General features: G+C 39.4%; 1 protein-coding gene across 1 annotated transcript; it reads right to left on the reverse strand.

Moving 5' to 3' along the window:
- Positions 1–1,086: 1,086 nt before the first annotated feature.
- LOC308101528 (cell division control protein 42 homolog) lies at positions 1,087–1,677 on the reverse strand (the record flags this gene model as incomplete). The annotated part of the gene is made up of 1 exon (XM_080450947.1): positions 1,087–1,677. One exon carries the CDS (start codon positions 1,675–1,677, stop codon positions 1,087–1,089), a length of 591 nt encoding a protein of 196 aa, XP_080307073.1.
- Positions 1,678–13,721: the final 12,044 nt, after the last annotated feature.

Consider the following 13,721-nt stretch of genomic DNA (forward strand, 5'->3'; position numbering starts at 1 on the left):
GATTTAGCAACAGAGAAACAGAGCAGAACCACATCTTTCCCAGGATGCACAAGTACTTGTGTCATATTCACTCATCCCTGAACCTTCCCATAGTTGAAGGTGGTAATGTTCACCACCAATCATCGCCAATAATGAATGATTGTCCAAAATTGTTGGTACACTTTACTTTATTCGTTTATTTGGGAGGGACAGCGTATAATAAGAACAATAGATACATGATGCAGACAGTGTAATTATTCTGGATTTAGCAAGGATGCAAATGCATTTTCATCCAGTGTCCCTAACGTATAACAATAAAACCAGATATCAGCAACATAATACATAATAAAAGAAAAAACACAGATTGGGTAAAGAATATGTGTGTTATAAAATGAAATAAAAAAAAAACATTAACAAAGATAAGTTTGCCTACTGTACCTATAAAATAAAACAATATACATATATATAATAAAACAATAAAATAAAATAGTCACAGACATTCTTTGATTTTAGTCTGAATGGTGGACATTATCTTATATTTGTATATTTGTTTATTAGGTTGTTCCAGCCTATACTTTCTTTTCCCAAGAGGCGTAAGTCATAGTCCATGTAATGTTTTGTATATGACACATTTATTTAAAAACCTTAAAATTGTCAAAACAAATTAACATTATTTTAAGACAGTGACTTTTTGTCGAATACTTTTGTCTTATATCTCTTAGCTGTTCTTAAGTGTCATCATGTGAATGACAAGTTTGAAAAACAATAATCAATGTGGAATAAAATCATACAATGTAGGTATGTCCTAGCAGCACCAACTGTCAGGAAGGGCTTGATTTGTTTAAATTGTTGTACATAAGATTAGTATTAGTATTGGAGACACATCCTTGATTTGAAAATATAGCCTATAGCATCTAGATAAACAACAAAATAAGAAGGATATTATGGAAGTGAGCTGGAAATCTAAACTTGATCCACTTGTCAAACAGCAACACTTCTGGAACGTACAATACTTTTAAAAAGAAAAGTAGGGTTACAGTCTCTGAATGCTGTTTAAACAAACACAGTGCACTATTAAATACTGTTCCAAAGAAAAAGTGTAAGGAGTCACATCAGCTCACATTTGCAGGGCCTCTTTTTGGGCTTAGACTTAGAGTGACCCTTCAAAGCTGCTGAAACCACCTGGTCAAATACATGCTGTACACCTTCCTTAGTGAGAGCAGAACACTCAACGTATGCGACAGCGTTCAGGTGGCGCGCCAGTTCCTCTGCTCTCTCTGGAGTGATGGGCTTCTCTCTCCTCCTGGCTAGTTTCTCCACGGTGGAGGGGTCGTCCCTCAGATCGGTCCGCAGGCCCACCAGCAGGTAGGGGCACCCTGGACAGAAGTGCTTGATCTCAGGCATCCACTTTTCTTTGATGTTTTCAAATGAAGTGGGATAAACGACAGAGAAACACACCAGAATCACATCTGTTCCAGGGTACATGATCGGGCGTAGGCTGTCATAGTCTTCAACCCCTGAAGCATCGTGTAATTGGAGGTTGTATTGTCGACCACCGCCAATCGTTGCCAGTTTTGAATGATTATCAAAAACTGTTGGGCAAGTGTTGTGGGGAAATGTGTCCGTCACGTAGGTGACTAAAAGACTAGATTTACCCACTGAGCCATCTCCAACTAAAACACACTTGATGCTCTGCATTGTTGTCCTCGTTCAAAATCCACTGTTCTCCTTGAAGATAATTGTGTTTAATCCTCTGCGTTGTTGTGTCCCTGAAAAAGATCACGACCAAGACACATTTCCTCATTACAAATCTACAAAGGACCACAATGGAATATGTTTTTTTTCCTTTACATTTTTCAATAAAACATTTTGATGAAACTGTAAATACTGTTTCATCAAAGTACTTATATTTTTATTTTATTTATTACACTTATTTGTATTTTATTTTACTTATATTTAACACTTTCAACAGTGTTAAGTTAACATCCTTATTTGCATCCGTTTTAGTCTTTTACATTTGTTTCTCAGTTACAGCATTTTTACATTTTACCATCCATCCCTAGCGACAAAACAAATCACATTTTAAATATATATTTTGGTTAGAGATCTGTATCATACCTGGAAATGGGGGTTGAAGATCAGTTCAGTCAGGAACACTGGAATACAGCCAAGCTTTGTCAGCAGCAGCAGCAGCAGAGTGTGGCAGCAAGTGAAGCAGTGATCTAGTGTAGTGTAGGAGAGAGATGTATTTAAACGGACCACCTTGTTGAGGGAATGATGGTGTGATTGATTAGTGTGTAGATAAGCCTGGCTGATGAAAAGCGATCAGCAGCCTTTCCTTTTGAAGATCAACCCAAGATTAACATGATCAGATCAGATCACCGGCGATACCAGAACATGAATTAGACGAGATCTATTTTCAATCAACCACTAGAAAGAAATAGATAAACCATTCAGACTGATACTCAACAGGTGAACCTCCTGATTGGCTGTATTTCCCTCTAACCACCTCCAAAGTCACAGGTATGTGATGTCATCTATGTTGCTGTCAGAGTTGCTTAAAGAGCCTGCTATGTCATAATCATAAAATATAAACAGGTCATATAACATGTTAAATTGCACATCACAACAATATTGACATCAGAGCATATAGTCAATGAAGCACACTAGGGTGGATTTAATGATTGGGGGGAGGTGAACATGTGCTTAGCGCATGCAGGGTGTAGTTGGGAAGATTGATTTTAAAGTCAATGAATAAAGAGTATGATGTTGATAATCATTGCATTAACCTCTCTCTGGTGAAAACACAAGACAAACTTTCTCATACTTGACGCTCTCCTCCCTCTCGACCTCATCTCCCCTTTTCTCCTTTCCTCTTCCCTCCTCTCCCCTTCTCTTCCCCTCTCTGTGCATGCATATAAAGCAAATATACTGTAAGAATGATAAAATGGCTGAATATATGTAGTGTACTATCCACTAGGGCTTTCACCAACTAGTCGACTAGTCGACTAGTATAACCACTAGTCGACCTTGTTGGTACTAGTCGAATAGTTGAGGGAAAAAAAAAATGTTTTAATGCCATAGTAATGACCAATCTTACTATTATTATTATCCTCCTGACTTAATTTTTTTATCAAAAGGGGGTCAAAAGTATGCCCAATAAAAGCCTATTATTGGGCAATGGGGATCCTTGGAGACGCTGCTGTGGTGCTGTGCTGCTGTGCCAGAAGCGCTTCCCTTAAAACGCCATAAAAATAAGGTCAGGAGCAGTGTTGGAAAGTAACTAAAGTAATATGTAACTTAAAGTAATATTATTACTTTTTCCCAGTAACTAGTAAAGTAACTAATTACTTTCACGTTTTGAGTAATATTATTACCTTTACTTTTTTTCAAAAAGTAATTTATTACTTTTTTTTCACGAGCCTTGGTGGTACTCTGGGTTTGAGTGTGTTTATTTGATCCTGTGTTGTTTTTGGTCAATTGATATAATGGTAGACTGGTGATATGTGTTGCTATGGGAGCCTTTTTATTTTTGTATTTTATTAGAATACATTTTGTTTAATAAACAACAGAAGTTGTTCAAAGATTGTGTCTCATGATGAGTCATTATCTGTTTGAGCCCAGGTGTTTGAATTTGAATATTGTTTTAGGCAAAAAATACATGAAATACATTTAAAATACTTCCAAAAAAGTCCTTGCGGTCTTGTTTCCATTGAGGTCCTTAGTATTCAATTCATAGTCAAATGGTTTTCATTTAGTCTGTAAGTTATGAATTCATACACACTTACACAGTAAAAGTCTTAGTGTTAATATAATTGAAATGAGTGTACAAATAGAACCAAATGGACCCGTCATGTGTACAGAACACTTTTCAGAGTTAAATCAACAATGAGGATTTTACAATGTAGGCTGCAGAAAAGAGAAAAAAACAACTGCTAATGTTGAAAATGCAAAGTCAGACTTTTGGGGAGAAAGGATGCAATTACTGGGGGCGAGAAAAAAAAAGTAACTAAGTAATAAGTAACTAGTTACTTTTGGCAGGGAGTAATAAGTAAAGTAACTACATTACTTTTTAAACAAGTAATATGTAATAAGTAACATATTACTATGTTGTAGTAACTATTCCAACACTGGTCAGGAGGATAATAATAATAGTAATATAGTAGTAGGATGGCATTAAAACAATGCCCCCCCCCCCCAAAAAAAAACTACTACTTGGTCAAATGAGTCGACTAGTAAAAATCATTAGTTGTGAATGCCCTACTATCCACCACTTCTAGCTCCTTTGGAGAGAGTTGTCATGGAAGAACATGATTAGGTTAAGACTTTGACAGGGGCCAGTTTGGAATTGCAGCCTCCTGAAGGTGATTCTTTAGGGCAGTTTTGAAAGTGAGTAGGGTTTTACAGGGCATTCCACATTTTTGTTGTATAGCATGAGAAGGAGTTCATTCCCTTGTTTGTGCCAAATCTGTGTTGAACATGATTAGTCTGGCTGCCTCTGGTGTTATGATCGTGGACGATTCATTTACGTTTTGGAAGTATTTTGACAAATACAGGGGGATTCCAATGTTGTGTCGAATCTTGTAGACCAGGCCCATAGCAAGTTGCTGTACTCTGTCCTCAACCCTGAGCCATCCAACCCTAGCAAAATGAGCAGGGGTTAGATGGGTTGTATGATTGAGGCCAAGAAGTAGCCTTACCAGTTTATTTTGGGATGTCTGGAGCCTTGTTTTTAAGGCCTTAGTGGTGTTGTGATACCATGAGAAGCATGCATAGTCGAAATGACCTTGGATGAGGGCCCCTGTGAGAAGAGTTGACCTATACAGAAAACGTGTTCAACCTACTGGCAAGACATCAGATATCAACTCAATAGTGGGATCTGAGATTGAATGTAATTTTACCAATATTTACCTGAGTAATATACCAACCAAATTTAGCACCCTGGATAAGTACCTTCTTAAAATATTATTGGTAGCCACTAGCCAGCAAGAAGGCAATTACCAGAAAGTGGCTGGACAAAACCCCGCCAACAAATGGGGAGTGGATAGCCACTGTACAAAACATATGGAAAATGAGAAACTCACATTCTCTGTAAGACTGTATGGATACATTTTATAAATACTGGTTGAAATGGATATTATACATGAAAATGGATATTCTGTGAAGGATCTTTATATGTATGTGGGGGATTGAGTATGTATTTATGTTTGTATGTAGGTATACGTAGGTGAAACTGAGCTATGGTGGAGGTATATCACTGTCATTGTATTATATAAAACTTACATTTCTTGTATTTTATTTCTCTGTTTTATTATTTTATTTTCTTGCTATATTGGCCTGCTCACCGTGCTGTTAGGATTAGGAGTGAATCAATGGAATATCTGTTGGCAAATGGCCATGGACTTTGGCATCAAGGAGAAACGGACTGAGAACTTTGTAAAGGACTGATGTTGCTTTAATATAGGATCCCTCTCTTCTGGACTGAATAGCCCGTAATATAATGAGTGTTAAAAACATCTGAAATGTACCAATTTTATTGATGCCCAAGCTGGCCTGCTTGTTCTAAAAACAAAAATAATTAAAACTAGAAAAAGTGCTCCTCGGAGCACAAGTCTCCGCCAGGTCAGGTAGGTTATTATTTTGTTCAAAACGGTCCACTCCTGCAAACATTACATGTCAATGTTAGCCAATCAGGATGGAATATGAAAAATCAAACAGATCCGTCTTGATCACATGACTAAAGAGATCATGTGTCCCGATTTGCGTGAAATTTGGATCAAATCTGAAGGCTTAATATAAAAAAAAATGTTTTACATAAGTCTGCCTCCTGGTGGCGCTATAAAAGGCAAATGTGAAAAATGCAGGGCAAAGGTTTTTCCTTGGCCTCTAGAGAGTGTGCATACAAAGTTTTACACTGATCGGTGCAGTTATAGGTAAAAACACGAATCGGCCTGTTACAGCGCCACCATGAGGCTGATTTGAACATTTTCAAATTGCATTTCTTCCTCGGCCTAATGGGAATGTGTGTGCAAAATTTCACGGAAATTGCATGCTGTGTTCATGATTTGAGGCATTTTGTTCGAAACAGAGTACTCCTGCAAACTTTGAAAGACAGTTTTTGGCAATCAGGATGGAATATGAAAAATCTGAAATTAGCCGTTTCTTTTAATGACTATAGAGATACTGTGTACCGATTTGGGGGATTTTTGGCCGAAATCTGTATGGACGGACAGGGGGTAAAACATACTCTCTCGCCATGCCTTTCGGCCTGGCGGAGACAATAAAGTATTAAAAAAAAGAAGTATGTATTTTGTTGATCCAAAGTCCTCTATGTAAATAACAATGTGTGATTTGAAGGGCACCAAGCGAGCACAAAGTGCATATAGGGACAATGATGCATTTGTGGGTTTTATTAGGGGCAACTTAGGGGGATCAGCGAATGGTGATTTCAGGGCAGCAAAAACACGACCACGTACATTTTTAGGGAAATGAGAAAGAAGAAAAAAACACGGCCCCCTCACGTATTAGAAGGACAATATCAGTCACCAGAGCCATGTTCATGTTGTTGATGAATTGGTTAAAAGAGTTTGCAGTTACAATGGGTTTGTGAAAGGGGCGTGGCTGATCAAATTAATATCAATTATCTAAATATTGAATCAAGCAACTTAAAAACTGTCTGGGGTGCTCATAGCAACAGAGGTTCCAAATGGGGTATAGGGTGCTCACAAAAGCCTCAGTAGATGATAAAATGACCCCAAACATGTTTGTGAAGTGAAATAGCCCTTTAAGCCACTGCAGCCTGGGCCTGACAGGTCCATTCAGGGATCCAGCTCTGCTGGGGTTGGAGCTGTTTACGGAATATTGAACATTGCAGTGACAAAGACAATATTAGTCGTCAAACAGTCACAATATACCTCATTTTAATCATCTATCTGTCCACTATCATCTCATGTAAGCTTTGACTGTCAGTATCAAAAAGCAAGACCTATATTATGTTTTACAAAGAACGTTGTCAGGGGGCTAGGTTGTGCCTAGGTCCGGGAACAAAGGGGTTCGGTTGTGCCTCTCAGACAACAAGTCACAACAAGTGACAGAGAAAAGCACACCTGCTTTCAAAGTGATTTTAATTAATAAGATTAAAAAAAAAACATGTCTCTGAACACTTGAAGAAAAGCTTAAAGGGTCACAACCTATCCCGCTCTCCCCTACAAATGTTTTACACATGCTACTTTGGATTGTTTCATGTTTTGTGTGTTTGCCTATATGTGTAAACACGACCACGTCAACTTCAATGGCATCGTATAATAAGAACAATAGATACATAATGCATACAGTGTAATTATGTTGGATTTAGCAAAGATGCAAATTTTCATCCAGTGTCCCTGACGTATAACAATAAAACCAGATAGCAGCAACATAATACATAATAAAAGAAAAAATCACAGATTGGGTAAAGAATATGTGTGTTATAAAATGAAATACAACAAAAACATTAACAATAATAAGTTTGCCTAACTATAAAATTGTCACAGACATTCTTTGATTTTAGTCTTAATGGTGGACATTCTCTTATATTTGTATGCTTCACTGAACTGTACATTATGAGCAAAGGAAGTGTGTCTAACCTGTACTGTACCTCACAGTCCCCTCTGGTGGCAGGGCTAGTGTCAATGCCACTATCAGTCTTTCTTTTTATGAGTTCACCAGAGGAGGCAGTTATAGTCCATGTAATGTTTTGTACATGACACGTTAAAAATCTTAAAATTGCCACACACATACAAAACAAATATATCTATGTTTTTCCCCCCCAGGATGTTGCATTGATGTTAATACATCAAGGCTTTGTGTCGAATATACCTTTTATGGCTTTCTTATAGGCTATACTTTTAAGTGTCATCACACATGTGAAAGACACAGTTAAACAATAATCAATGTGAGATAAAAAAAATCATACAATGTAGGTATATGTCCTAGCGGCACCAACTGTCAGGAAGGGCTTGATTTGTTTAAAATGTTGTAGATTAAATGTGATAGTATTGGAGACACATCCTTGATTTGAAAATATGTAGCATCTAGATTAACAACAAAATTAAAAGGCTATTATGGAAATGAGATGGATATCTAACCACCTCCACTAAACAGCAACACTTCTGGAATGTACAATACTTATTTTTTGATTCATTTAATTTTGCAGTCACAGGCTCTGATGGCTGTTTAAACAAACACCAAACGGTTCTAAAGCAAAAGCTTAGTAAGGGGTCATAACAGCTCACATGTGTGCATCTCTTTGGGCTCAGAGTGACCCTGCAGAGCTGCTAAAAACAGGTGGTCAAATATATCCTGTACACCTTCCTTAGTGAGAGCAGAACACTCAACGTATGCGACAGCGTTCAGGTGGCGGGCCAGTTCCTCTGCTCTCTCTGGAGGGATGGGCTTCTCTCTCGTCCTGGCTAGTGTCTCCACGGTGGAGGGGTCGTCCCTCAGATCGGTCTGCAGGCCCACCAGCAGGTAGGGGCACCCTGGGCAGTAGTGGGTGATCTCGGGTATCCACCTTTCTTTGATGTTTTCAAATGAAGAGGGATCAACGACAGAGAAACACACCAGAACCACATCTGTTCCAGGGTACATGATCGGGCGTAGCCTGTCATAGTCTTCACTCCCTGAAGCTTCGTATAATTGGAGGTTGTATTCTTCACCGCCAATCGTTGCCAGTTTTGAATGATTGTCCATAACTGTCGGTACAGTGTTTGGTAGTTCAGTGGGAAATGTGTCCGTCATGTAGGTGACTAAAAGACTAGATATACCCACTAAGCCATCTCCAACTAAAACACACTTGATGATCTGCATTGTTGTACTCGTTCAAAATCCACTGTTCTCATAGAAGATCACTTCATTTGTTCTCATTGAAGATCATGTCATTTGTTCCTCTGTACTGCATACGCTTGTGTTGTTGTAGCCCTGAAAAAGATCACATTCCCTCATTACTTATCTACAAATCTTAACATGTTTTTTTTTTTCATTTTTCAATAAAACAATTTCATGAAACTGTAAATCCTGTACTTGTATTTTACACCAAATTTATTTCATCCCCACAGGTGATAAGTAACAACATTGTTAAGTAAACTTTCTTATTTACAATAGTTTTACTCTTGTGCATTTGTTTCAGAATTACAGTGTATTAATTTGATCATTCCTAGCAACAAAACATTTTGAATCTGTATCATACCTGGAAAATGAGGATAAAGATAAAAGTTTCCTTTTGAAGAGCAATCAACCCAAGAGTATCATGATGGAGCAGGTCACCGGCGATACCAGAAAATGAAATCCACCACTGAAAGTAGATAAACCATGCAGACTGTCAGTATTTCACAAGCAGGCTCTGTCTCCCCAAGCACAAACTGATACTCAACAGGTGAACCTCCCAATGACCTCATTGGCTGTCTTTTCCTCTATACCTACCTCCAAAGTCACAGGTATGTGATGTCATCTATGTTGCTGTCAGAGTGGCTTAAAAGAGCCTGCTATGTCCTAAAATATAAACAGGTCATAGAACATGTACAATTGCACATCCCATATCGTCGCTGTCGGGGAGAAACCTGGTATCTCCATTTTCTAACTTTTTGTGTTTTTTTTCGTAAATGAACGGCCTATTAGAGCATAACAAAAGCATCAAAAGCATCAAAAGTTGCAGTTCTGCAAGTGTTTTAAGCTTGTACTTTTGATGTTTTATACTGTCTATCTATAAACATTTTAATCCGATCGGCGGCAATTTTCTCATAGAGTTTTAATGTATCAGAGTGCAAGAAAGAAATCGAAGAAAATGGCCACCGATCCGATTAAAATGCTTTTTATTGAACAATACGGAAGATACGGGTACTTAGACCCGCCCGTTTCAACTTGTTACATCCATGGCCGTGGGGTCAGCACTTTATTTTTGAAATCTGAACGTTTATGTAGATGTACGGGTTGTAAATGGAGAAAGTTCCAAAACCAGGTTGAAGTTCCGCCATGACTGTCATGATATGACAATGACAGTCATGGTTCAGGGCTAGAGGCATAGCCTGCATCCATGCAGGGAATGCCATGACTGGCGGTGCTGGACCTGATTACCTCTGCACTAACTGGTGTTTCTGGACTGTCTTGTATTCTAAAAGGGAGAAAAGAATGATGCAGGACAGTCAACAATGGAAACACAACAACATGAAAAACACAATCTACTATTATGGAACATAATGTGTTATTATTACCTAGTCTGTCTCTCTCTCCACCCTCACACCTTTGATACATCATCAAAACTGTTGTGACACTGCATTCCGTTAAATCCTCATCATGTACGTGTCTGTTTCGACTCTCAGGTTTGATTGGCACACCTTACACATGGAATCACAATAATGTTCCAACTAGACTTTATCATCAACACCTGTTCGCCTTAATGGACAACAGAACTACTGAAGCTACTTGGCCAAACAAAAACTAGTTTCGTTATAACAACTCGATCTCGTCTTGTGCTAAAGTATAACGCTGTCCTCTGCAAAGCCAGCAATAAATAACAATGTGACATATACTGTAAGCACTCACCTATGCTTTGCAACTTGCATTGCAAGATTCATATTCTTCACTTTTGAAGAGGCAGCACCCTACCTTATTTCATGTAGCTTTTGCTTTTATTTTCATTACAGGTGGAAGGAAACCTGAGAGGGAAATTAGGTGGCTATTTTTGTATATTGAAACATGAATGTGAAATATGTTTGTGTTTGGTATGGAACATCTGTATAGTGTAAGTGTTTAAGTGAGAGGGGTAGCATACAGATCATTGGCGTGTATGACGCAGTGGTGGAATAAGTACTCACATGTTTTACTTAAGTAAAAGTATCAATGCTGCAATGTAAAAGTAGTCTGTTACGAGTAAAGTCTGGAATTAAAAATGTACTTGAGTCTCCAGGGGAGTCGAGGAGAAGACAAAGAGCACCTTGTTCTACACTTGCCAGCAGGTCTGTCTTGACCAGCAGGTTAATAGAAACCTTCTGGAGACCACAGGGAGATAAGATATACATGGGTTTACCCTCCAATGAATAATGTGGTTTTGGTTGTTTCTTTATTGTTATGTTATTTCATTTCCAACTAATACACACTTGATGTTCTCCATCGTTGCCCTTGTTTAAAAGCCACTGTTCTCTTTGAAGATCATGTAATGTGTTTGTTCCTCGGTGCTGGCCTGCTTGTGTTAACTCTGACAGTGGCATGCTTCTTGGTAACTTAATCTCCAAATGTTTTTCAATGAAACATTCCGAAGAAACATGCAAATCCTGCTTCATCAAAGTAATTCTATTTTTTTTAAAAAGATATATATTTTTTCTGCCTTTATTGATAGGAAAGTAGGCTGACAGGAAAAGGGGAGAGTGACACAGCAAAGGTCGTCGGGATCAGGAGTCGAACGCGCGACATGCTGTCAGGCTGGATTACCAGCATATGTGGTATGCGCCTGGATCGCTAGGCCAGCGGGCGCCCCAGTAATTCTATTTTTTTTTTTACAGTGTTTTGCTTTTAGATAAGTAATAACATGGTCACATTATTTGACCATTTCCAGCAACAAAACAAATCACACAAACAGACATATTTAAATCACATCAAATGTTGCAAAATGTGTTGCAAAGTAGGCCTATATGTAAACTAGCCTATACTCATTATACAGTGAGTCTGTTGTGTTTTGGTATGGTTAGGGATCAGTATCATGCCTGGAAAAGGGAAATAAATACCACACTCATGACACAAATAGCATTCAGATTGTCTAGATTTCACAAACAGGCTCTTCCTCATTTTCAGCATTTATTTTAGACTATCTGATGTTGCTGCTCTACCTACCAAGCCAACCCTCCGCCAGTGGTGTAAAGTTACTAAGTATATTTACTCAAGTACTGTACAAAATATACTTTAAGGACAAAAGTTAAAGTACTCATTAGGCAGAATGTCCCATTTCACAAGTTTTCAAATGTATAAAAAAAATCCTGAAAATAGCAGATCTACAAGCTCACCATGCAAAGCACTACCTTCCCAGTAGGCTCTAAAATTCCACTACCTTTGGCATCACTTTGTTTTATATTGTCTCAGTTGTGCGAAGTGGTCGAAATACTTTGTCACATACAAGCCTTTATTCTAACATTCCCAAAGCTTCAAGCTTACGTGCCACGTTCTCGAGTCGTGATGCGACACGTTGTGAGCTTTAAGCTGGAAATATGAATATTCTTGGAATGTTTTTGAAAAATGTTGCCCAAAATATAGGAGGGACGGCGGGTTTAAAGTGGTTGATTTGGAAGAGAGTGCACTGCCTTCTTCAACCAGCCAGAGGAGCTGGCACCATACGCAACATCTTCCAATAGTAGCAGCCAGTGTGAAGTAGAGTCAGACAGTGTGAATGTGTAGTGGAGTGTAAAAGTATCAATACTGCAATGTAGAAATAATCTGTTACAAGTAGAAGTACTGAAAACTGGAAATACTCCAGTAAAGTAAAACAAATACCTCAACATTGTACTTAAGTACAGTACTTGAGTAAATGTACTGAGTTACTTTCCACCACTGTCCACTGGTGTGAACATGGACAGACATACATACAGACAGACAGACAGACAGACAGGCAGGCAGGCAGACAGACAGACAGACAGACAGACAGACAGACAGACAGACAGACAGACAGACAGACAGACAGACAGACAGACAGACAGACAGACAGACAGACAGACAGACAGACAGACAGACAGACAGACAGACAGACAGACAGACAGACAGACAGACTGCCTCCAAAACTGTTGCGTTTGAAGTACAGTCACTTGAAAGGTTTAACGTAACAGAATAATTGAATAAGAATAGCAGCTATCGTACAACATGTCAAATTTGTCAAAGATGTCAAAGCCTGGGTACAATCACAATATAATTCCCCATCTTATCTGCAGCAAATTAAACATAAATGACACAGGCTGTGACAGTGGGTCTCTAAAATGTTGTCCGGGGGTCCTTGCAAAATGTTAATATAGCATCAACATTTGGCTGACATCTCGGAGTGGATGTCGACGCACCACCTGAAGCTCAACCTGGACAAGACCGAGCTGATGTTCCTCCCGGGGAAGGGCTGTCCGCACCGAGACATGGCCATCACCATTGATAATGCTGTGGTGACCTCAACTCGGACTGCGAAGAATCTGGGTGTGACCCTGGACGATCAACTGTCGTTCTCGGCAAACATCGCATCAGTGACAAGGTCCTGCAGATTCCTCCTCTACAACATCAGGAGGATTCGCCCCTTCCTCACGGAGAAGGCAGCCCTGGTGCTCATCCAGGCTCTTGTCATCTCCCGCCTGGACTACTGCAACTCCCTCCTTGTTGGTGCTCCGGCATCTGCCATCAGACCTCTGGAGCTTGTTCAGAAAGCTGCGGCTCGTCTGGTGTTCAACCGCCCCAAGTTCTCCCACACAACTATCCTTCTCCGTTCTCTACACTGGCTCCCCGTAGCGGCACGCATCCAGTTTAAAACCCTGGTGCTAGCCTATAGGGCAGTGAAAGGAACAGCTCCTTCTTACCTCCGGGCTAATGGTCGATGCCTACACCCCTGCCCGACCACTTCGGTCTGCCACCTCGGGGCGACTGATTGCCTCGTCACTCAAGGGTCCTTCTGGCCGGTCCACACGGTCACGACTTTTTTCTGTTCTGGCCCCACAGTGGTGGAATGAACTTCCCACTGATGTCAGGAC

Source organism: Gymnoscopelus braueri (genome assembly GCF_963280865.1).
Source record: "Gymnoscopelus braueri genome assembly, chromosome: 15".
In the NCBI taxonomy this organism is placed as follows: Eukaryota; Metazoa; Chordata; class Actinopteri; order Myctophiformes; family Myctophidae; genus Gymnoscopelus; species Gymnoscopelus braueri.